The sequence below is a fragment of the Diprion similis genome, chromosome 2 (assembly GCF_021155765.1).
Source record: "Diprion similis isolate iyDipSimi1 chromosome 2, iyDipSimi1.1, whole genome shotgun sequence".
Lineage (NCBI taxonomy): Eukaryota > Metazoa > Arthropoda > Insecta > Hymenoptera > Diprionidae > Diprion > Diprion similis.
The window spans coordinates 22,364,014-22,391,261 of NC_060106.1; the positions used below are offsets into that span (position 1 = coordinate 22,364,014).

At 42.5% G+C, this 27,248-nt stretch overlaps 1 protein-coding gene across 1 annotated transcript in view; it reads right to left on the minus strand.

The window, feature by feature from the left end:
- The window catches only part of LOC124415022 (protein Wnt-5b-like), a 45,077-nt gene extending 17,829 nt beyond the window's left edge, over positions 1–27,248 (minus strand). The window contains exons 1-2 of the mRNA XM_046896261.1: positions 26,879–27,248; positions 21,951–22,040 (exon numbers count right to left, since the gene is read on the minus strand). Coding sequence (XP_046752217.1) covers positions 21,951–22,040; positions 26,879–26,880 — 92 coding nt within the window. The 5' untranslated portion in view covers positions 26,881–27,248. The remainder of the gene's footprint in view (positions 1–21,950; positions 22,041–26,878) is intronic.

Consider the following 27,248-nt stretch of genomic DNA (forward strand, 5'->3'; position numbering starts at 1 on the left):
CCAGATTTCGAGGTGGCGAACCTTTCCATACCGATCTACCGATCGGTTCATTTTAATTTTTAACGCACGCGGTCAGGCGAGCGCAGGACGATTAATGAAACCGGCGAAGCGAGCTAAGCGCGCGCGATGTTCGGTTACGAAAGTTAATAGAAAATGGTTCGCGTCGGCGCGACAAAGGCTTTGTTAACGCCTCTTTAGGGGAACGATTAGGCAACCAAGCCGAGCTAAGCTACACTTTAAAACTTCTTATTTTACTGCTCTCCTGACGCGGGGCCACCCATTAGCGCTCTCGCGCACGGCTTTCCGTATTTCCAACTTCCGCCATGCATCTACCGAATACTCGCCTATATCACAAATTCCAAAATCGAATTGCCGATCCCATTATTGTATCGGCATGTCATAGCAACGTTGAAACTCAGATTCAAGCAACGAAATGGAACGTGTAAGCGTTTGCGAATTCAGTAAATTATTCTTCTACTTGTCGTGTGTATGCTCCGAACATATTACAACTTATCCTATTGTGCAATAGTTGCCTTCATCCAGCTGATGAGAAATTAACCGAAAAACCAAAACATGGTAGACTCTGTGGTTGACGACACTTGGGTATGCTATCATGCTTAGAATAGTGGAAAAAAAATAAATAAATAAAATAAGGCGTCAAAAATCTATTCGTCTTTGCGTAGTTGTGGGGAAAATGAAACAACTAGAAAAATGTGTTACGAAATAATTGTGGAATTAAAAGATCGCAAAAGGTTGTCACACAACGTATAGTTATATCTATCACAAGGCGGACATAGTGGACACGGGTGGATGAGTCACTCTAAGCATGAATTTGGAGTAACTCGTATTGGCATTCCAACAGTCTGATCCCTGAGGGTAAGTAAATCAAGAAGCGGGTGTGTTTAAAGGCGGGAATTTCAACACTTCGCTGCCCAAATCGCGGTGAGCGGGCTCAGAAGGCGATGTCCGATTTTACGGGGGCCCAGGGTCCACTGCGTAATTACACACTTTAGATACCGATCTTTGTCGATCTCCGTCGGCGTCGAAGCCCCGATATTTTACCCCAAATTGGGTGCACCGGAATTAGGAGAGCACTCGTAAATCCTTGGTGGATACTGTATACCTGCACAGCATCCTGGCGATGAGTGTGAATCCTCAGCCCGCGTCTTAACCTACCTCTACGTGCCTTAAGAAGAAGCCAACGAAGCCAACGAAGAAGAAGAAGAAGAAGAAGATGACACGGAGGAGGAGGAGGAGGAGCAGGAGAAACACGGAGCTAGTTTTTAGCTATCAAGAAAGGTTTGTAGCGGTCAGCAGAGGATAGGCGAGAAGAGTAACGGCCCCGTTGCTGCAGTGGTTCCGACTGCAAGTCCGTCGGGCTCACCTTAAGCTGCGCCACTGGATACCACAACGTGCCGAGTAATTTTCACCAAGCGCTTAATTATCTCTCCGATTTGATCTCGGACGCGCGATAATATTGCGTGCCAACTGACGGGGCAGGTCTGCAGGAGATATCCGGAAGGGTACGGTGCCGCCCATTTAACGAGTGCATTCAACATATCTCCTCTCTCCGGCTCTCTGTCCACTTCTCTTTATCCGCCTCCTTCTCTCCCTCGAGCTCGCTGATCGTCAGGAACGACAAGCAGGTGCGGCACGCTCATCCGTAATCCTCTGTAATACGCGGCACGGCCGCGGAGTCAGATTGCCGAAAACCAAGAAGCAAGAGAGGGAGATAAAAGTTTTTAAGTCGGGGTTATCAGCGGGGTCAAACTTCATCGCGTCGCTCTATCGTCCGGAATCCAAAAACTACTTCATTCCTAGACGAAACAAGGAACTGGTGAAAATTTTTTGCCTGTATCCATTAAACTCAAGAAAAAATACGTATATATATATGTGTAGATTCGCATACGTACAGTATTGCAGAGGAGGAGTAGGTAATTCGAAGTAATGGCGCGGTAAGATAATGGTGCTATAATTACAGAGGATATACCCATCCGCTGCTGCACCCGTTGCACCAGGTGCAGCACCGCGGTGCATATCGACCGGTTTCGGCTTTGTGCTGGCGCATAAATAACGCGCGGCATTCCGCGAGCTTGTCTCTACTCAATTTCAGCAAACAGCTTCGTATAGGTGCAGCCACGCAAACGTGGATGTTCAGTATTCGTTTCTAAAGCGGATTAAAATTGAAAGGAATAAGAATAAAATTGACACTGAGAAAAAACAAATAACCCTTTCGGTCACGATGTAGATGCCAAGTTTTCTTCGATGTCTATAAATACTTACAGATCTGAAGAATTATAGTTCTCTAAATTTAGGAATAAAAATATTTCCACGAATATTACGCACCGAAACTCGAAAGCTTCATTTTATTTCTTTGGATCCTGTTCTTTATTCATTATTGTCAACTTAAAACGACGTGAAACTAAGAAAAGTGGAAGCCTAAATAAATAATTAAATGACAGAATTGCTAATTACAAATTAGATAAGTGTAGTCGACAGTGTAATTTTTGTCTATATACAGATTCTAGTTTTACAAACGTAACCAAAGTGGAAGTAAAATAAGTAATGTCGAGCTGTTGGACACTTTATTTAATCTCATTAGTTTCGGAAATACTTGGGATTTTTTTCTCTCCTCCTTTGATTTCCATTCGTTTTTTTTGGACGAGGGCGAGGGAGGGGGGCTTTGAAAAATTGTTCTCATTATAATCACGCAGGCTTAGGAGTTTTGAATGACGAAGGAATAATATATGCGACGTCGAGTCGTTTGATGTTTGTCAATATTTCAAGCTTGTGAAATGTCAGTTCTTTAAACTTTCCTACGCGACCCGAGCGCGTAGCGATGCCCTGGCTAGTTAATTGTTTTCTCTATCGCTGCTCTTTCTACCGAATACGTTTATTCTTCGATAACTAATGGCTCGAATTCCTTCGACTGGACAGATCGTTAATATCATAAATACCCAATCAAAATTTATCAACGAACTCACATACCTATATCTATATTACGCACACACATATGCGTATAATGCAGTAAACTCAACTTCGGTCCATCTGTCCGTTCACGGAGCCTACCCAGGATTCCAACCATGTACATCACTTTACTCTGGAGATTATACGCAGCTTCCGGATCACGACAATCTCACCCTTTAATCTCGTTACAAACTTGACTCGGATCAAGTAGTAGCGGTGCATGAGGCAACCGTTTAAACTCCCATCTTGACGACAGGTTGATTCGATCGGTTAAAAAATATTGAAATAAATACCTATCGCGAGGGACTTTCTTTGTCGACGGAAGCGCAGAAGCGGTTACACTTAATTCGGTTGCTATTGGCTGTGAAATATCTTCGATCGACTGTTAACCGTGCAGCACTTATTCGAGACAAAGTTTCCGTATACCTAACTTGTATTCCCTTTACCCATCTGCGTATGGACATAAAATATTTCAAACGTCTTCCGGCGCGCTGGTCTTGGGACTTATTCTCTCATCAAGCGTTGCGCGCAATTTCTTTGTGCTTGTATACCTCAGCGACGTCAAAGACGTGCCGCGGCATCGACGATAAGCGAGCAAGTATACCTTATACTCTTTGACGGGACGTAAATAAAAGAACCGAGTACAACACTCTGTATCTTATCTCTTTCGGCGCTGCATGGATATATATATATATATATATATATAAGTACATATACATATATATCGCATAATAACGGAACATTGCACCGAAAATCTGATTTCGACGTAGCTTGAGCAGTAAAAAATAACTCTGTTGTTGCACAAGAAGACTGCCGCAGCGACACTGATCATTTTCGGAAAATTAAAGCAAAAAATTATACTGGCTACACCGAGCGAAAAGATCGTGTGATCGGAATAAATTTTTCAACGGCAAATCATGAAATGAGAAATCATCTAATGCAACTTAATAATAATTGATTTTATCAGATATTTATTGCGCCACGAACCTTTCAATTCCATCGACCGGTGTCGTGTTGTTTCAACAATAGCGATCGCTGATTCATTTCAGTCGAAAGATTCTTTTCCTTGACTTGGAACGTGTAACACCGAATTTTTATACCTCTATAGAATGATTCTGACTGAAGTAAGATCCTAAGTCACAACTTCGACAGACAGACACTGAGTAGGTTAGTATATTCGATCGGTATCTATTTGAAGATCAAATTTCAATCCAAACTATATAATCCTCCTCAGACTAATAGCTGGGCTTGACGAGATTTAAGGTAGGAGTAAAGACTTCTATACGGAGGCGGATCAAATTGTGAAGTTTCGATCCGCGGTTCGCGGCTTTCGACCGGTTTGATAATCCTAATAATCAACAAGAATCAACCATAGCAAAAAATAACCGCGTATACAGTGGATTGTTCCAATATTACCATCAAAATAACAAAGAAGCCTTTACCTGGGTAATTCTCCGTCATAAATATAGGGTTCTAGTGTGACTACTGCTACGATGAAAACCACCGTTGATTATTAAAAGTCTTACCAAAAAATTATCAAAAAAAAACAAAATAACTGTATAATTTGATCGCGATAATTTTGTAACCAACTGGCATAACTGGTTACTGACTTCTGTTAAGTTCTAGTAGTAGCTATGTAATATTGAATCATACGGTAACACACAGAGTCGTATTATCACATTTCTCTTGAGGTGAATAACAATCGGCGTCGTCGACATAATAGTAAGTAGTATTAGCACGGTCAGAGCCGGCTGAATATGCTCAATTATAAACTTGCCGGGCAGAAACTTATCGGCCTCCGAAGGTGTGGTAATTACGGAGAGCGTGTGAAAAAAAGTGATGAAAAGAAATATATGATCGCGATCTCGTGCGGAGCAAAATCCTATACCGAATGATCAGTGATCACTACCATTACACTCAACAGTCGTGCTGTTCACGTGTCAAAGTGTCGAAACAAGCACACACACACACACACCACATGAGTCGTGCTCAAGTGTTTCTGCACGTCTTTACCCTGCACTTGATTGAGGATTAACCACGACCACGTAGAACTGTTGTTCTGCTCTCAATGGTGTTTACTGTTTAAGTGGTATGAAAAGATAACTGCATATCGGTGATGAATATCCGGTTGCACGTCTTTTCAGAATTTACGTTCATTCAGGAATATAGTCACTCGATATCTACGACTTTTTAATCTTGGTGTGTAAAATCCAGTTGCTACAAAACAGTTTTCGAAATCGTTGAAATTTAACGTCACATTAGTGTTTATAGACGTTCGAATATGATGTATATTGTCATCCGGACGATAGATTACTCCAGCCCCATGGGGCGAATTTTCCTTTTCTATAAATCGAAATTTCCGTACGTCGTGTTCACAGTTCCATCGTTGTCTGACGGTTGCAGAGCCTCGGAGAACCGAGAAAGGCTCAAAGTCAAGTATACGACAAATCTGCGACGACGCTAAGACGTGCCTTCGGTCATTCCTAACCGAACCCTCCAGCAGTCGTGGCTTTACTTATACTTTTTAATTCGTCGACGGTTTCGCCGTTCATGGAACGAGGAATGCGCATTGTGTGCGTATACCCTCGACCATTTACGGTGATTCTCCGGGACCGAACTTGGTCCCCACCCCCGAGAATGTGGGAATATTTATTGCCTTCACTACCTAAATCAAGAGAACCGCGGTGAGAATTTGAGAGCAGCCTCTTCCGAGCGAGTTTAATCGCTATCCATGCAGGCCGACCCGGAGGTGAAAGAAAAAGTTTAGATTTGTCGAGGTACCTACGGTGTCGACTGTCGCGTGGCAGGTTGTCCCTGGGAATAAAAAAAAATAAACCCTCTCGCGAAGGGGACACCTGCAGGACGGTTTACTCCAGATTCCCGTCCTTCGTCCCTCCCATCCGCCTCGGAGTCCTGGACAGACGCGGAGCCTTCGGCCTGGACGCCACGAGGAGGAAACCGGTTGCAGCCACGTAGGTTAGGATCCGGAGATTGCTCTTCCCAGGCCGAGGTGGCACGAGTGGTGATGCTCGATGGTGTTAACACTCTTACAACGCGACGCTCTCCACCATATGCACGAAGCCATCCTTATCCCGTGTTCGCCTGTGTCCGGACTACTAAGCGACACGTTGATCCCCGTTCAGGGCTGTTCGTGGAAGTTGGGAAGCAGAAGGTACTCACCGAGAATACGACCACGGAATCAAGGAAACAGGTGATCAATGGTTCACGCGAAACGTCCTTGCTGAAAGCTTTTTTCGCAAAACTCTGCGGGATGATTATCAGAAATTTTTTTATGCTTTCAACGATACTTTCGAGATATTGAGAACTGAAAACCGCGAATAGATAAAAAGAAGAAATTCTGCACGCACGGCTCTTGTCTTGCAAATTCCGTGGTTGTTGATGAGATTCGATAAGTGAAGCAGATAACAACATCGATATATATATTTTACTTTTTTTTACTCTCTTATCACTAAAAAGAGAGCTGCGATGTTCGATATTATTATTGCATGTATATTATTATCTTCTAAGACTTCCGTGAATTCTGCTATCAGAATTTCTGTATTGAATGACTCGAGGCTCTGGAACGAGTTTTCTTTTCTCATTCGTACAACAGCAGATAGGCAGATTGTAGTATGGTATTACCATACCCGTAGCCGACAATGCTCTATTATGAATACATGAGAAAAAAAACGATTTACCGACCCACGAACGTGTGGTAATTACGGGCAACAGGTTATGCAAAAAAAGACGAAGAAGAAGAAGAAGAAGAAAGCAATCGCATCACGTATGGAGCAAATTCGTGTCTTATAAATAACTAATATTACCCCTCTTGATTACAGAAAGCTGTGAATACGCGTATGCGTGTAACTGTGAAGACACACCGCACTAATAAGAATGGTGCTTAAGAATTTCATAATAACGCCTGTGTACTTAAAATTTCATTCAAAATTGATATTGGAATCATAACAGCGCTGTTTTCGGTGATACGAAGCTGCTGAAAAGGTCACAATTTTTGTTACAAAGCTTTTGTACAGTTTTTACAATTCCATGTAACATTGAATTTTACTATGAAAGTTCTTCTAAATGATTGTCGTAATTATCTTTATAATCAGCGACATAGATTCACGGTAAACAACTCTCGTTCACCGTACCCTTGCGAGGAATCAGTCAGGGTCTCGAAATATTGCTCAACACCACGTGTCAACTGATGACACTAACGATGAATTGATTGTCACCAGAATCATCAGCGAGCAGCGGTTCGGCGGAGGAATGTAGGTTTTATGATTATGTAAATATTTTTATACCGATAAGATTACTCGCGATAATGAGTTTATAACGTACCGCCACAAACTTGCAATCCCAGTGCAATTACTAGAGTCGTATTCGCACCGTATAATTACAACGCAAAGTGAAATTCTAGCTCTAATCATCCCGGATCCACCAAAAATGTTCAACAAGTGTTTAATCTTCGCAAGCCTCGTAATAATCGTCGCTGTGACCGGCCATGTGATCCTACCACGAGCTGTTCCGGGACGAGGAGGATACGTCAACGTCACCTACGTAGGGAACAATTTGTACTTAGGGAAACGACAAAACGGCGACTGGCTCTTGTCCCGCCAGTATGTCTACAGGTCAGCCGTCCCGAATGGGGTCGTTGTGCAGACCCTGAATATCAACTCAGTCTGCAACCTGACCCTCATAACAGCGTTTGACCAGGCTGTCAACAGGACTCTTGGAGCCCTCCCGAGGATCGTCAGCGGGGGACCAGGATACAGGAACGCCACCTTGTCATTCGTCAGTAAAGTCGGCCAGCCAATCTACTCTCTCGTCAGTGCATACGGTCGCAAATGAGGCCACGATCACTTATTATGAAACTTATGAAACATCACTTTTTAAACAAAAAGAGTCATCGACTTATCGACGTTTGCCTAGGTATAGTGTTGGAGGTACTATTGGAACCAAATCAGCATTTATGAGTGTTGGAATTATTTTACGAGGAAATATAAGTGGTCAATAAATGGAAAACGATTTAGAAAAAGTCTTCACAAGTGAAATGCATTATGTCATCAAACCTTTCCCTCAATTTTTCACAAATCCGATGTCTTGTAAGATTCGTCATAATCGGTACTGACTTTCTACAAATTGAATATCTATACGATTCTCAATCTGATCTTATTGCGAATAGATAACAAGGTTTATCAGTTTCGAAGTTTTGTAAAAGAAGGTGTGAAAATTTATTTCTGCATAGTGATCGCGTAGCAAAACAGGCTGCTACGACGAACGAGCACTTAACCTCAAGTACCTACCGCGTGACAATCGACATCGAGACGTTTCACTCTAGATTTTAACTCTAATTTCGTAGTCCTTGCAGGAGGCACATCGTCGAAGAAGCGGCTGGACGGCGCGAAGATGAAACCGGTTGGCGGCGTAGGAAAGGAACTTGGGAATTGCTCTGCGGCTAAGAAACTGTTGGTGATGCCTTATGGCGTTAACACTGTTACGTCCCTCTCTGTCCCCCGCAAGCTTTAACCTACCCCGCGTTATGGCTAAGATGACGATCAATCGACTTGATTATTTCTCATCACAGGGAAACGTGCGTTAAGGGTGAATATCGGAAGTCAACTGACAAAGGGAGAAATTCGACGCATGAAATCACTCTCAATAAAGATTTATTGCGAAAGCATAACATGCAAGATATAAATTACACGTCAGCCGAAGAGTAGGTATCAAATTATGTTAATAACTCGAAACGCTTATTATTATCGGACGTATGCGTTCACTGTGAAGTTTATGGGCTCGCCAATTTTACTGTTGAATAATAGGGTCGCGTTTGTCTGTCCGGGACCACCGCTGACGAGAGTTGGATAATCTGTAAGTGCAGTTTTATTCACCGTATTGTCAAGCACTGCCAGATACGTTAGGTTGAAATTTGTGATGATCGTTAAGGTCTCGTTAACCATGCGGGAGGCAACAGCGGACTTGAAGACGGTTGCATTACTGTAAAGCCAATCGTTGCTGCTCCTTGTTCCAAAGTACACATTGCTCCCGTTGACGGTAACATTCATGGTACGTTGGTCGGCTGATGTCGCTATCACGAGGGCGGCTATGGACATGGCCATGACACCCGCGGCTGTGATGAAGGCCATCAAAATCAAATACTTGTTCAACATTATTGAAAATGCAGTTGGTGGTCAATGCAGTTTTTCAACGTCACTCTAGTATCTGTGGGTTTGCTTATGGAACTGGACTGCGTTGCACCAATTCTTTATATCATTGAAAACCTTATCAATTTGCAGATTATTTCGTGATTCGGTGTCAAGTATATTTCACATTGTCCAATCGTATTCCGCGATAGAGATCTATTTCTATAATCGGTATCAATATCGAAAATACTGATAAAAGTTAGCTTGTCATTTCAATAAAAATTAGTAAATTCGTGACACGTGATAACTTTTAACAACGTGCCACTCACAGCCATAGCCATGGCTCCTTACAGTTACATGCTCAAGTAATATCTATTGTTTAGGTATTAATAACCAAATCGTACAATTATCAGAGCTGTACAGTCGATTCAAAGAAGTTGAAGCGCTCTTTTGCTCGTATAAACTATCTCGTGGGATGTATACTAACGCTTTGTTCGTTCGAAAAGAATTTAGCCAATAAATTTTAAGAATCGATCAGGTAACATATATCTGACTAAAGATACTTTCCCTCGGATGGAAAATGCCGTGATAAAATTGAGATATTAACAGCGCAAAATAGTGCAAGACTGTAACTGTTATTCCGGATCGCATAGTCAACCACGAATTCACAATTGCTTAAGGGATTTGACAAAGAAGCTTATAGAGAAAAGCGATCAAGGGGCCGCAAAAAGGATCTGCATAATATGTGAGTATCGTACGTATGGCACGTGCGAATGCACTTTCACTGCGCTCGCATAAGCAGAGCAGCACCCGAGATTTCAAGTCACGGACAAGTCCTGTATACCATCCAATCCGATCGGCATAAGCCTGCCCGAGTATGATTTGCAAGACCTTTCGTAAGACGCGGAATCCCGATCGAACAAACCAGAATGTACGGTTGGAGATAGCGATCTATTTTCACATTCACGACTCTTGAAAGTAGTTCAAACTCGCTCGAGATGAGGATTCTCGTGTCGTTAATTCTGAAAACGTTGAACAAAGAGTGTTGCGAAACGTATCAAAGTGTTTTTTAACTCTGGTGCTATACGTATGATAAAAGGTATCTCGAACCTTAAAGCAAATAAAATTTTACAGAACGACGTGTTTAACACATACTTCTTTTCTCCCTGCCCTTATATGTGTTGAACACTGAAAATTTTTTTTTTTTAGTAGTATGAAATTTACACTAGCTGAATGAATTGAACTTCCAGGAAAAAATATAATACCAATTCATTTTCCCATGCCAAAATTCAGGAAAAAATAAAATAAGAGATAAAAAGTGACTTCCGCGGAATCGCAGCATTTCTAGTTTAATAATAATCACACATGTGGCGCAGGAATGAAGGTTATTTTCTTCATTGTACCATCCGTATGTTGTGTTCATTCGTGACAATACGGGCCCGTAGGTTGTGGGGCTTAAGGGTAAAGTGTCGGTAAAACAAATGACCGCCGGGACTCGATCGATGGGCTTAATTGGCGTTGAAATAACGGTTCAACGTGTTTAACGCAGCGTAAGACGTGCAAGCGTCCGAACGTGATTCATGCGACACGGATGGAGGGTGGTTACGGTCCGATCGGGGGTAACTAAACCACTACGACGGTCTCAGCAGATACAGTGACGTCCGAGAGATTTACGAATTTTAACCGAGACATGTTGTTCGTCATTGTCATCAATGCTGACGTTGTTGCATAAATATAGAGGGTTTGTCGTGAATTTCGAAAAAAGAGGCAGGGATAGTGTGGGCTTTATTCCTTCTTTGGTAGATGGATTCAAATTTATTCTTCAGTGAAGTTCATTTTGAAAATGAAGTGAAAGTAACTAAAGCGATATAAAGAAGAATTGTTTCACGATCTGCGTCTTCCTATTTCGTAATTTTTTCCACGCTTCGTACCAAAAATATTAAAGGGATGAAAACGAGCGTGGGAAGACTGTCTTTGACTCGTGAGAATTCTGAGAAACGAACAATATGCTATGGCTAATTTGTATCTTTAATGACGATAATTAATACCGTGTTCAAATTAAATGTCATGCCACAGCCGCAGTTTAATCCTTTGCAGGCACATGTTAATATACAATCAGGTTTCTAAAATTGGTTAAAATCCATTTTGACGGTGCGGACTATAACAGTTAAAACCGGTTAAGGACCGGACAGTTAAAGTCGGGGTGGTCAAAATTCGTCAACGCTACTTCCAGCCCATAAACCTGTAACCCTGTGGTGCGTAGGAAGAAAAATTGCGACATTGAAATACCCGAAAAAGAAAGAGAAAGAGAGATATTGTTGGGAGGGACGAATGGGAAAAAATTATTGCGAAACCCTCACACTCTTTCGCTGCACTTCGAAGATCGACGTTTACTCGCTGCACCGCCCCTCGACTGATTTTAATTATTGATTCTATTTGCAAAATCTCACAGCTACACACTGATTTAGTTGCTTACGAGCATGAACAGTTCCAAGCTGTAATGATAAATTCTTTGAAAATGTTCGATAGTATTTTTTTAAATCAAATAAAAACTCAGATTCTATGGTGAGGTTAAACATAAATAAAGATTAAAAACTATATCGTCATTACTTGCAAATTCACCGATCCTCGGTGTATAAGTACACCTACCTGAACCTTCAACGTCCAAGATACATATAGTTACAAGTTAAACGGTTTTGTTTATGAAAGAGAGTTGCCGCCATGGTATGGGAAAGTATAATTGTGTCCATGTAGGGGTACCGACTGAGGTGGCTGAGCAAAATGGTCTTTAAACGAGGCATAAATCAGTTAACGTGGTTGGATGTGCAACTGCAACGAATTTATGAACCTGCGAATACTTGAACCTTAGTTATGCTCCATCATTTCTCCACCCGGCAACAACCGTCGCTTTTACCATGAAATTCGAACTAGGTTTGGTAGCCACCAAAGAACATATTCAAAGAGACAAGCATTGATAATATATCTTTCATTTGTCGCGCGTGATCAACAGGGTACTTCACAGTAGTTGCCAGTACGTACGAAAATTTTCAATAAACCCTGCAAGGTCCCGACCAGGGGTGCAACGGCCGGCAGCCTGCCATGCATCACGTGGGAGAAGGGGAGGGAGCGAAGCGGCAGCAGGTAAGTTAGTTCATCGAATGAAACCGGTGGCTTATCTCGGTAGACAAGAGATAACTCGGAAATTAGTCCTCGTGACGGGCTCACGCAGAATCAGGACCACCGGAGGGCAATACGATATCGCGGGTGCGTGCGGTAGGTACCAACACATGTAATGCCCACATCATAGATTATGCCTTTTACAATATATGCCCCGGAGAAGGAGGTGGAGCGAAGCGATTCCCGATACGAGTCCAGCATCGTCACCGCGCGGTACCGGAGACAAAGTTTAATCGAGCTCTTCGGGGCCTCCCGCACTTATTCAATCTCGGGCAAGGATCGTGGATCGTTCTCTTCGAGCGCAACGGTTTGAATTTTACGTTGGAAGTCAGCGACAAAGCAGAGGCGACGCTAAATTGGAGCCCCGTAGCGTTTATCGTTCGTTCAGCTACCTGGACTGATCCTTCCTGTCGCTGAGCGCCAGGACTAAAATCAAAAGGGACGAAGGGCAGAGATCCTATCTCGACCTCGGAAGCTTCTTGAGGATATTCACGGGCAGAAGGGTACACAGGTATCCGTTCAACCAACCAGCAATACAGATCTCGTGTATTTGGTAATAAAATTCAGCCGGTACTCGGGGTCCAATTGATGACTGGGCAGCGAAACGTACGCCGCTTTCGCAATACGTAAAAACTTACGCACCCTCTTGGAAATGCTTTGATTTACTCCCTGCGATCTACAGGTAATCTATTTAATTTAATGGTCGCCACAGGCTGCTGGTTTTCACCGACAATTCAGCCGGATGGGTTATATTTATTGCATCGATCCCCGTGTTCGAAAACCACCGAGTTCCGCCTCCCGATACGATTAACCACAAAGCGGTTGAATAAGAATGGCCTCAGCATTGCACAGCTATTGAACCGGTTCGGGAATGAAGGGAAAAAGAAGCTAAAACAAAGTTTCTTTTTAGGAAATTCAGGTATAGGTATACGCATGTCGTAGCTTGACTTCCCGCAAGCACTCACTGAATCTTGGTAGATGAGACTTAATGAATGGTGACGACAGTGGATTCATGCTGTTACCCAAGGTTTAAATATCTTCGTGAAAGTACCAAACAGCAAGAGGTTCGAATGAATAAACAAAAATTTATCCGTCACAATCATGTGTATCTTGTTGTAGAACGAGATGGCGAGGTGATAAAGAGTGTGATTTTGGAGGGAAAGTGAGTACCGGAAGGGAAAGAAGGAAGCGTGAGAGATAGAGGGGACCCGTACTTAAGGTGAAACTGAATTTATGAAAATAACGGATTCCTAGTTCGTTCCATTCACTCGGCTCCATTTCGTCCGTTGTCTGCTCATTTGTTGGCCATTGTGCGCGTGGGTTTCCAGCCTATAACCCAGGTCCGTCCTCCAGGCCAAGAGCGGTGACTAGCGGAGCTAGTGGACCACGACTCGTGCGGGCTCAAGACCCTCTGGGCCGTGAAGCAAACTCTGTGTCTCCTCCTCTCGGTATTCCCCCACATTGCCCCAACCCTTGGCGATTTGTTCCGGTGATTATTTAAATTTACCGAACGAAAAGAGCGAAAGGAGGAGTGGAGGACAGGAGAGAAGGAGCCAGGGAAAAGGGGAGAACGCGAGAGACACGGTGCGACCAGTATACCCAACGACCAGTTCTCGCGATCCAGTCATCCGAGATGATGGAGGGATATACGTACGTGCGCTTTACGTTATGGACATTTAATATGGGTTAGAAATGGAACGGAATGGAGCGGTGTGACGGATATATGACTAATTTCCGTGGTGGTACAGACGAATCACTGCAGCGATCGTTTCGCTTCGTCTTGCTTAGGGTGGGTGGTCATGGTATTGAGAGAAATTTGCCGGATCTCCGGTAGTTGGAAGCCCAAAGCTGGGTATTAATCATCATCAGGGCTTCGTGATGTACACGAGTATTACGCAGAAACTTTGACTAGTACAGTTGTAGCACCGTCAACCCATATGGTTCTTCGTGGATCTGTTACCGAACAAAAGTGGCAGCCATACTACCTGATCAACTGTCTCATTTCAACGACATCGAACGCCGAAGGTAGAGCGACTCGGTGTCATTAATGACTACGGCTTATACCGTGATGAAAGCTTTCAATGAAGGTAGGCGCGACGGAGTCCCGAGAATCGATGAAACTCATTTACTGACGCACACACGTCCGCCGTGAATCCCAGGTATGGAATAAAGAAACTCCAACAGAGACACTGCAGGTTGTGCAGTGCGCACGGGGCTCTAAGTCAGAGACGCTAATATCTCAGGCGCGATAAGTCACCGCTCTGTAATCTCCTAAAACAATAAAGTACCCATGGTGGGTAATATTTTGGTCGGACAGCCCACGCCGCGGCGCGACGCACTGCACTGTACCAACCAACCCAAAAGTAATGCCCTGTCTCCTAATAGAGTGCAATAACATTCATATGCGCATTCGCGTGGGCCGCTCATCCTGCACCGGCTCTCCCTTCCTCCCGCCCTCCAATGAACCCGGAATATCATTCGTACCCTTCTGCATACAATCTCAAAAGAACAGCGGAAGCTCGAAAAGGGATGAAGGTGGGTTGCACTGTCTCGACGGCAAACGATCTTATTTCCATTTTTTATATCTGCAATATATCTCACTGGGATGAATGACAGATAATCATTTCTTGTCTTTCAATTTTTAATTTCTTTCAATTCAATTATGCATCTTACAATTAACTGAAATTATTTATTGACGAGCAGCACACTGGTCGTCAATTTCTTACTTTTCCTACTACTGATGGTTTTGTTTTTTTTTCGACAAAATGGAATCTTATTGATAGACCTAGTTGCGGAGCGGCTGGTAGATAAATAATATCATCATGCTGACGAGGAGTATCACGAACACGTCGTACTACGCGCGGTCGATGTTCTGTTCCTGGTTTATAGTTTGTACACACGATGGGATACATCTGTTTATTTCACTGTTTAACATAATCCGATCATACTGTGCGTTGAGCGGTGGTACACGCCTACCTCGCTTTATATATACCTACTTCACGCTGCTTGTTACACTGGGCAGATCGGTAGAACCTACCGATCGCGGTTCCTCGGTGTTATTAAAGAAAAGAACACTTTAGAATGAAACGCTATGAGTGTAGTACAGTGTACAATACAATTTATACTTCTCTTTCGTGTAATTTCTGCAATATTTCCACAAAGTCATAATAATAGATTTCAGGTATATTTACCAAAGTTTCGTCTGAAAAACACTCGAATAACGAAATGACGATGAACAAGATAAGAAGAAGAGGATGAGCAAATCGTGGTCTACTCGGGATCCATTATCTTTACCTGGAGATCGAATCCCACCTGATTCGAAGCGACAGAAAAATGCATCCCAGTTGACCAGTGGACTGTGAAGATTCTATAACTGTGACTCGCAGGGAGATCTGGTTCGCCTTCATATTTTGCACTGCGGCGGTTCCGAGTCGTACATGATCGAGTAAATCAAAGTAAACTATCGTCGCGTGAATAAAATTCGAAGGCCGGCATCCAGCCATGCAAATGTACAAGTACGATGACGAAATTGACAATCGACATTTCCCCATTGCCGGGAATCCTTGATTTCAAAGTTTTATGTGATTTTAGGTTCACATGGAAGTGTAGAAAAGCTTTTCCTAGTACCTCGACTTGGAAAGTTCAGTTCGAACTAGTTTGAGAGAAGAGCGGACAAAATGGAAGCGGGGCGGTAATTCAAGGATTGGTCACGCAAGGGAGGATCCAGAGGGTTCGGAGGGTGCGCGAAGCTGAACGAAACGGCCGCCTACTCGCGCCTGGATTTTATTCTCACGATTTCCAACCTACGAGGCTACGACCTCACCGGGTATACGACAATATACCATGCCTGTATAAATGTAATTCCGAGTTTATATCTGTGTCCACCATGTGAATGGTAACATATACATAGATATACACGTGTAATACATAAGCTTCGCATCTTTTCGACTCCCCGCGCAGATCAACGCGCTTAAATCTTTCCTCGCGCTGTATCCTCGCTGCCGCCGCCACGCTGTAGCGCTTCGGCAAAGTTAAGGCTGCGGGACTGACAGATCGTCTACAATATATCGTTTCGTTCCACCAAACGATAGGGGAGTATGCGTATTTGTAAGTGACTAAGTGTAGTCGTCTGTATATTCGTGTGGTGGTGCGTCTATGCATAGTAAGAAGGAACGGAGTTTCAATATTCAAAGCCACTCCCCATCACCATTGAAAGTGTTCGAAGATCCATGAATATTGCAAAAATTGTTCAATTCCTGAATGAAAATTATTACAAAAATACCAAAGTGCTAATATCGTTTACCTTTCACACCACTTCTATAAGTGTTTGTGAATTTTAGAATAGTCTGATACGAAATACTTCTTCTTTTACCTACGTTACACGTGTGTGGAAAAAAACACTTGATTTAGATCTCATTAAAGTGAAACCGTTACTGCCCGACCTTGTGACGCATACCTGACGCGGATACTAAATTACGGACATAAACGTATGACGCGTACATACGCAACACTGTACGTACCATCTACGCGGTTTTATAGCATCGTACAATCGGTGATATGGTTGCAGAACGATGGCTGACGACGCCGCGAGACGCCGAACCCCTGTGGAGCCACCGAGTAAGCCAGTCATGTAAAATTACCTGGTGAATGTGTAAGGATAGATTATAGACCTATACTCGGGCGAATTAGTCAAGATGAAGGTATTTACATTGTTCAGGCACCAGTTGACGATCAAGCCCGTATCACTGCGCCAATATCGCGTTCTACTATTATTTATCGATTACGTATTTACATTGTCTGTGGATTCTAATTCACTATACTGTATTGTAGTAAGCAATGTCGTATTATATGTGCCTACCTACATATTGGTTGGGAGCAACGAAACTTTAGCTTGGTCACGAACCCGTCATCAATATTACATATTATATTAAAGTTGTAATAGACTCACTACCGATCATTTTTCACACGTATATAATGTGTTTACATCGTAAGTTTTTGTCTTTCAAGAATATCTGTTCTTTGTTAGCTGACTGTAAAACTAATGAACATCAATATGCTTTCTTCAACCGAAAATAAATGAGAAAAATAATTCTTTAGATTCTTTAATGACTCAGTTACGCAAAACGAGCCATTAATAAGTATATAATAGGTATATAATCCGGAATGTTTTTAGTACAGGGAAGTTAAGGATAATCTCGAATATAATCAAGCTTGGAGAATTGTGATAAATCAAAGATCGTCACGAAAAAAAATGTATGTATCTCGTACCGCGTTTACTCTACTTTGGAGACTAGAAACGAGAGCGAATCACCCGTTATCCCTTATCCGTGAAAACGGAATAAAAGAAAAAAACACGAAGATAAGAGAGAAGAAAGTAGATAAACTCGTGTGCATCAAGATAGGATATTATCTCCTGATCTAAATTATTGCGATATTCTTTGTTCCATCCGCGTGAGGACAAACGTTGCACGTATCAAATTTCTCAGAAACGTGCTCGCGAATACATTAATCCCGCTTTTTCAATTACACCACCGATCTGTCTCTGATTTCTGTGACCCCTGTAAGGATCCATACAGCGTAGCCGCGTATGCACCGAGTGTGAGTGATCCAGAGAGAGAGAGAGAGATATAGGAGAGGAGGGGGTAAAGAGGGGGAGTCCGAAGCCTGGATAAGCGGTTTATCCCATAATCCCATTGTTGATCGTCAGATCAGATATTTCCAACCCCTAAATCGCCTCCCCATCCCTTATGGCCCGAAGCTACTGAACCATATTCGACCTTTGGAGTCATGTCCTCTCGTCATTAGAATACGGGACTAAATTGGAAAACTTTTCGAGTCCAGAGAATTTACGAAATCTTTTCCACCGACTGACACCACCTCACCGCCTAGCGATCGTCTAGACCGGTAGTCTGGATGAGAAAATAGAAGGCATACGTGTAGAACGGATTTCATGGATATAGGTATAAAAAGTAGTCCATGCATTAGCCATGTCAACGATAGATCGCGATGTACGTCCCCCGACTAGACGATATAATACCTGTGTATCGACGGCAAGGAGTGTTAGAGCTGCTGATACCGCACTGGAAGAGTGTATAAGTAGTTAGTTTTTCTCGACGAGAGAAAAATTAATGGGCATACACGCGCACACGCACGTCCTGTACCTGCCACGTGTACTAACGGAGTGAAATATAGCCTGGAAGAGCACTCGCGGAGCACTTCAACTCGGAACCAGGTTGATAGTTTGTTTGTTCACGGTTTAAAAAGCCCGGTGACTCGAGATCCTTCACCACCGACACTTTTCGCCGAGCTACTTCATTCTCCGATCACGAGGACTCGGCAACCTGCACTACGGTGTTCTACTACCAATTTCAAATGAAGCGCTAATAAGAGCGAAGCGCAGTTTTTTATGTAAATCGACTCATTCGAATTATTGAAACGTCATTGCTCGTATGAATACAGATTACTAAAAAACATGTGAATATTCAAGGGCTTTATTTGCAGACGTTTATCCCCATTGCAGGTGGTTCAACCTTCGTACGTCACAATTCACCAACAGCCATAGTCTACTGCGTTTCGAGGTTTTTCAACGCAAGTTTAAACTTCTTTGAATTCAAACACTTGAATTCCGTACCAATCTGGTCACAGGTCTGCAGTCTCGTGGGCTCGGGGTTCTCCCTGGAAGCGTTACCATTCCCACGGTGTCGTGAAACGCGACTGATGCGAGCGTAACACTACCCGAGCGTGTAACAGCTCCAGATAAGATCAGCTGTATCTCGAAGAAACTAGCGGTAGAATTTTTATCCTTCCTAGCTGCGGAGCACCGAGCAAAGCCATTGCAGCTTCTTGGCCGGCTTTGGGGCGAGCCAAACAAACGCCATGTAACACCCATAATAATAGATTCATATAATATCATCTATAATACGTCACAGTTCTGTGGAGAATAATATACAGAGAAGAAAGAAATAGTTGTCACATATTTTCACAATCAAGCATTCTTTCTCATGACTGATTCATTGTTTTCTTTTTGCCATTATTATATTTTCTTCGATCATTGAGTTTCTATGCAAATAAATAAATTTCAATTCTATGTACATCGAATAAGAACCAAAACCTTTATTTATTAATTAGAAAGTTTGATTTTGTACTTTTTACGTTGTCAAATAAGTCTTGAAGTTTTTGGTTGATAGCCAATGTGGATGCCTATTTAGACGAAAGAGGAAAACGTTTTCACCAAGACGTGATAGGTTTATTATTTTATTATTACGAAAACAGGAGTAACAAAAAATTTATTTTTCAACCTTTTTTCTGTCAATTTCTTAAATTTGTTGCTTATTATTAATTATTATTTTTGAATGAAAGTGATTTAATTGCAAAACTGAAGTTTGTCCGAATGTTATTTACAATAAATTTTTTAGCAAATAGGTAAATTTTCTTAAAATCCGAAACGTCGTTCTGTTTTCTACAAAACCAAACCTCATCTAATCAAACTATTTTTGCATCTATTAGTTACGTTATCAAAGAAATCCTAATCTGAAATCCAGAACCCCGACTCAAAATTCGTGTTTATCGGTGTAATCTCCGTCTTCGTTGTTGGGAATCGTCGGCAATACCTGCAACGAGTGCCGAATTCAACGATATGTCTTCATCTCTGCTGCATGCAGGCTACTTACAGCGGCGTTTTATCAATCCATTATTAATGAACTCGCGGGGGTTTCTCACCGCGTGCGCTTTGCACGCGAGCTGAAAGCGTGCTGACGAGTGTCCTCGTTCGCATACATACACCTACCAAGCAGGTGAGTATGCATAGCTATACAGGTATACAGATACACATGTAGTTACAGATCCAGTATATCTACGTAGGTATATGCGTGAAAATCTGCTCGGCCAACACTTTGTATGTATAGTACGTATACGTACGTACAAGTCCTGGCAGTAAACCGGTATTAATATCGCGATGTTACGGTGCAAATATTTCCAGGTTGTCAAGTCACGACGGTCGAGGGCAAGGAGCTTTCCGAAGGAACGGTGCTCAATTTTCAAGCAAATCTTCGGTGGGTGCTTAACGTCGCACCGGCTGCCAATTGGCAAGTCTTCGGAATACGTAATCAAGATTTTTTTCATTTCATTAAAGAAGAGGCACAATGTTGAAACGGAGACCACTCAGCTTTGGAAGCGAGTTTCCTCTCCTCGGATCTTCGTTCACCGCTCGGATACAGTATTTTCGCAATTCGAAAAAATCACGAGGAATTTCCTTATCTCCATCGTTTGCAGGTTGTATGCATACTCGTCGTAAACACCATTGTGAAAGAAAAATGATTTCTTTTTCACCCTTAATTACCGTATATGTGGTAAGGATATCTGTTAAGAAACACTTTGGATAGCAATAAAGTCAGTTTTATCGGGGGAAACCTACACGGCATCGTACGAGGAGGCCCTGGAGCCGGAGTGTTTTTACCTACGTAGAAATTCTTAACGCCTCGCCCGCTTCGTCGAGTCGCTGTTGTGTCCTTGCAGAGTGCGTGGGCTAACGCTAAAAAGAATTTACCTGCACCTATACCGGTACCTTATGCCGCTGGTGCGGCTGCTGCTGCTGCTGCTGTTAGTTTCACGGTTGAATTAAACTCTTCTGGAATTACGTGATGCAGGAATTATACGTATACCGCGCACGCCCTCTTCCATACAAATAATTCATTTTCAAACATGTATATGTATATATGCAACTGCAGGCGGAGAGCCTGTTAATAGATTTTCACAGCGTTGGGGAAATAAAGACGGTGGAGCAATACAACGCTGATGGCGATGATCCGCACTTACGCAACCGCGGAAGTTACCACTTGCACTCGTAACCGACAACCATGTCAAAATATTCTCCTTCGTTTATAAGGATGCAATTTTATTCATTTTTATATACACAAGCAACCAGTAGATAATCACGGTATAGAAAGTCCGTAAGATCCGAGAAGGCTGAGGCCATTTGGTCATTATGGTTGGTAAAATTTCACTTTCCAAATTGAGGGACGAAATGACCGATGTATAGAGGGAGGTTCAGTCACGTTGACACTTACAGTCAGTAATGCTGTATAGAGATGAACAAATGACAAGTTCCCGGTAAAACGACTTGGTTATAGAAAACTTACAAATTAACTATTGAGAATCGTGAAAAAGAAAAAAAAATGAACATATACTTATGAGAAAAAGTTGCTCATCAGATTTCGTGGAGATTGAGAAAAAATATCGTGAGAAGTGTCAATGTTTGTGAAGTAAGGGCGACAGCGAGTGTTTCGTAACCAAAAATTTGAGAAGTGTTCGCGTCACGTCTTATCCGGCGAATACTTGAACTTATCACACGCAAGACGTATCCGTACCAATCGTTTTTTTTTTTTTTCCAAAGCTGGAAATACAAAGTTGTTTCCGATTACATATAAAATACCCTTGGAACCGATTTAAGTACAGGACAGTGGAATGATAAATGGCCTTCCTCTCGCAATGCCCGGTGCACCGGAGGTTAAATTATGGCCGGTCACGTGCATTTGCGCCTCTTTCGAAAACGTAAACGTATAATGTTAACTCGATAAGTGCCTATATACTAAAATTGTGGTTCTTTGGCACATAAAAGTGAAAATACGTCCAGGGTACATCTAGTGGAGGAAAATATGTACTCACATCCATGTTCCCCGTGTCGTCGAAGCTGCGGCAGCGAGCGAAACCCCTAGAAGGACGAGCACCCAGTTCTTGCACGGCATCGTAGAACGCCTGTAAAACGAAAGGAGTGTAAATACGTGAGACACGACAGGACTGAGGGACTGACGGCAGCTGGTGAGGATCGAGTACTAACTCAGTCAGACGTCCAAGTTCCGAGCCGAAGGTCATTGCCAAGACAATTCACGAGGGAAATCAGTGCCGACGTCAAGCCGTCAAGTGGCACTGCACTGTACAGCTAATAACGAGAATATTAGTCCCTCGTTTCGAATGATCGATAGAGAAGGACGACGGATAGGAAGAAGAGAGCGACAGAGTAGCGTTGGCGCCAAGCTAACGGTTCGAATGGGCGTTAAGTTTATAATTGTTTGTCAATATTTGATCGGGCCCCGCGCTCCTCGAGAGTCTGCCTTGCGTACCTATGAACTGCCCTAACGAGTTCCTCTGGCCCTTCGGGAACCCAACCGGCGGGCTTCGAGACAAAGCTGGAGGAAGAGAGGAGAGGAGGAGGGAAGCCGAGGCGGAAGGAGGTGAGAGTGACCGAAGAATAGAACAAATTTCCCTTCCCACCGTGCTCGATGTCGTCTCGAAGGTACCCTGCGACCACGATTAACACGGCTACACTTATCGACAGCAAAATGGTCTCTTCAGACGCCGAGTGTCAGGCACCTGGTCAGTTCGAAATTCCCTGAGAAGCTCGTAGCATCCGGGCCGTCGTATCGATTTTTACTTTCAAGATTAGATAGAGTCGAGTGTTTTATCGATCGCATTATATGTGGGAATCGTAGACATTCTTCTTCTTCTTCTCCTTCTCCTTTTCTTCTTCTTCCATTTCACTTATTGGCCTTCCAACACATCGATACACTGTGAAATGTCAAGTAATGTAATGAAATTACGCGAAGCCACTTGACGTGAAATTGTGTTCTCGAAGCTGTACCAAGTTCGTTGAGGTCACGTGTGAAGTAATGTGAAGTTATTCTTGATCGATTCAAGTGACACTTGAAGTCGTGACGGGTTGAATGAAGGAATGTAAAGTCATGAGAATTCACTTGAAACGTCACTTATTTGCGGTTTCGTAAGACTTCACGTAACTTCAACCAACTTTGCGTAACTTTGTATAATTTTGGACTATATTTCGAACGAGTTTTTTTATCATTCTATACATACGACCTCGCTTAACGTCGTCAAATTACTTAACTAAAGACTTGTTATCACTTATCAATTATCCAAATACGTGAAAGAGAATTTTTGCAGATATGCAAGTGAAGTGAAAAATAATGTGAAAAGAGATATTAACAATAAAAGAACCAGAAGAATACAAAAAGAACTTACAAGGTCTGGAACTCGCGGTAGTGCATGGATAAACTATACCAGTGCGACGGGGAATAAAATTGAAAAGTACTCGTTGCTCTTATCCGGTTGTATGTGTATTGAATCGGTTTCAAATTCGCTCTAAAGTGGCCGGCATGCACTTAGCGAGAACCGCCGACACGCCCTGCAGCGGAGGACGTAGGACGTTGGATTAGCCTCTGCCTCTCGCGGTAATCCGAGTTTATGCCATCGTAAACTATCGTATTTACGCGATAGAAATATGCGACTGGACAGTCGAACGTCGGGTCCCTGCACAGATCCTCGTGATTGTCTGCCTCGATTGTTCGCGGATTGTTATTTGTATCTGCGCGTTTCACCTCCACCACGAATTTGCTCGGCTTAAGACCCCTATCTATTCCCAAAAGAAATTCTCTCAATACTGTTCTTCTGAGACTAAAAAATATTCCTAAGGATACGATTCTGTTGGTCTCCGAAGGGCTTTAATTTATTACAGACGTTCGCACGTTTTCGCTGTAATGGTTTGCTTTGATCGAAGACATCCATTTATCAGACTTATTGCATTTGCTTAGAAGCCTGATAATGAAACGGATCAGAAATTTGGAAAAAATGTATGCGTTATATTCCCATGGAACTGAAATCAGAAAGAATGGGGGTTTGAAAAGCGGCTTTGATTCGAGTCGTTGCAATAAATCTTAACTTCGCTCGAAATGAAGATTCGCAATCCACGTTATAAAAAGAAATCTGAAATAAAGCCATTGATTTTAATCTGATACGTGAATACACTAAAGAATGGTCGTCAGGTTTCTGAAAATTATGGTGGTAATTTCAACTCCAAACGAGATCTTCCGCGTGTTATTCTGTATCTTGTTTTTTCTTTATTTGTTTTTTTTTTCTTTTTGCCAGCAATAATCACTACACCTTGGTGCGGCTCGAGGTTCAGCCAAGTGTCTCTTAAGCCTGGAGGCGAAGCGAAGTAGAAAATAAATTGAAAAAAAATATCTGGTTCTCGCGCAGTGATCATTAGGTAACGTTAACGGCTGCGTTATTTTGCTAACAACGACGTGTATGGTATATTAGGAGGAACCGGATCTTTCCGTGGAGACAGGAGGAATCGTCTTTCGCACCTCCCCTATACACGTAGGTATACGTACATACTTATACTCGGCTCTGTCCTCTTGGCCCCTTAATTGCACGAGAGAAAAGGGTATGGCATACGTGCGGAGACGGCAGAAACTCCAAGAGGAAGACTTGAGGGTGAACAGAAAGGGCGCTAACTCCGTACACATCCGATGACCAATTAAAGCGTTGGCTATACGTACGCGCGTTCATCTTTGGGTGCCTATAATATCACGTAGGAAATCACATTACAGATATTTCACCTATCAGTGCCTGGCCGTTTGGATTATAATACCAAATTTCGTTCCCTTCATCTACAGATACACGAGTCGGCTTTGAAAATAATTTCCAAATTTTCCCTGATACCGCTTCGTACCTACCTAGCCGTGTAACGTAGCTTCGGATGGAATCACGTCGAAGCGAAAGCTCTCATTAAATTCCATGTCCGCAGGTATTTATGAGACAACTTAAGTGAGCTGTACATAAATAGTAAATTACCCGAGTGTTTTCTCTTTCGATTGAAGGTGAAAGATACGTACAATGATATCTATACGCGTATAATATACGCATTATTAATTACGTGATTGAAAGTCGGTAAGGAGAAAACTGGATTAACGCTGATAGTCGAATATGTAACACAGTTTTAATCGCTGATCTACGGGTCGCCGGTCGACGTCGGCCCACGCGGGCACTTTCCTTAGTTGAATATAATAATTTATAGGTTCCGATAGATGTTTGGGTACCAAAATTATCTTTATCCGATCAATGCGCAGCTATACCAACTATGAGCAATACAATATTTCGGAGAGTGATACATACTCCCTGTTTCAATTGTATTTCCTTACGAGAAAGATGGAATGCACAAACAGGTGTCGTACTTCGACAGGACCCAATGCATCCTCTTCTGCATCCAGGCAGACCTACAATACGAATGTGCACTACATAAACGCACGTCTTCCGCAGAAAACAAGCGAGAGAACCGAGCCCCGTTATTATCAGACTTCGGCCTCCAAAGGCGAGGAGGCGTAACAAAAAGCGGTTTAAATTTTCGCCAAGTCAGATCATTCTCGAAGGTTCGTTTAATGAAGCTCGACCACCGTATTACATCCTTGGCGAAGGGGAAACCGCCAGGACAACGAGGTGGGAACGCGCGAGTGCAGAGTAGGTACTACTTATGCAGGATACTCGTACGATCGTACATCGGGAATGAACAGAGGGGAAATTGGCAGGGCGGTGGTAGAGGGGTGAGAAAAGGATGGATGGCGGCAGGGGGAGGGAAGGGAAGGGCGGGAAAGGGCTAAAGAGATGTGGTGAAATAATAAGAAGGAAAGATCGGTGCGCGTTGCGCGAAGTAGAAACACGGAGGCTCATGCCTGTCTGCGTGAACGTTCGGGTTCGGCTCAGTCGTAACTCATATGTTTTATGACGTTCTCGTGAGGGCATCTTATTAACATCCGGATGCACTAATTTAACCCACGACGGTCGATTTTTAATTGGGGAAAAACGTTGATAATGGCCGCGTTATAATATACCTGTCCCCCTATATTATACCTCCGCCTTTTTACTATTCAATTTTATACTTCATTTTCGTTCGTTTAATTTCATTTTTATGTGTATATAACACTTTTATTGGCCAACGAACTATGCCCACAGATGCGTTCAATAATTTGAACGCCGACAAGCCTAACTAATGTTAGACTCCTCAATTTTTTTTTACCACCAATCTACCTCTTTTTTCGCATCTTCTGCAATAAAGCTTAAACTAGCGATGCCTAGCGACGGGTATTGCGCAAGCAGATTCAAAATTATAGTGAATATTTACAGGAAAATGGAACAACGTTAAGTATAACTTGTGATGCGATTCTTGGTTTTTCAGTGAATAATCATAACGCACGGATGTATGTTTATGATTTGGTATAATCAGTGATTCCGATTCATTTTTACAACTTACAATCTTGAAAGTGATGATTAGAGAAGAAAATAGGATTCTTTATTCAACCTCGTCATTTCACATTGTTCTTACTATATTCAAAACTAGTCCGCGTGTTATTGGAAGAAATCAGTCATTGAAAGCTTGGGAAAAAAAAAAGAAGAAACTCCAGAACAGAGTGTAAAATTACTGTTTATCGGAAATTTGTCAAGGGCATTCAGAGCGTTACTACTCGGCTAAAAAAAAATGTCCCAAATGGGACAATTTTTCGGTTCATTTTACTATTTTTTAATGTATTATTACTAAGTGAAAAAGAAAGTTCAAAGTACCTACAAATTGAATGTTGATATAACGATTCAAACGTTAAAATTACAATAATTTCGGTCAGATTTACTAACAGAAATGTAAGAAATAACACAAAGATGAGGTGGAACTGCTGGAACATTACGTTTAGTCAAATTTTTCTAACAGTGTACCTATACAATGGTGTGCTTGCAAGAACAAAAATACTTACATTTCAAATCGTCTATCCGTTCACCGTTATCATCACTGTTTCACGCCACGTGTACTTATCGAAGTATTATGTACGATAAATTTTCTCTTTCTCAGAAAAATCTGCAATCCCCACGTTTTCCGTCAGAGTTGACAACAACGGTAATAGTGCAGGCGTTCGACCGATGCGCCCATATGTCTACCTTGCCTAAGTAATGTTGCGTCAGAGACACGCGATGCCGCACCACAATATCGGTTTTCACTGCACTCTTAACGAATTCAAATATCTTCTCTGAAATCCGGTAACATATTTAGCATCCTTTATTCGTTTCACGTTCGGGTCCACCTTGCAGCGCGCGGCACAAGGCTGATCGTGAGAACACTTTTGCAGA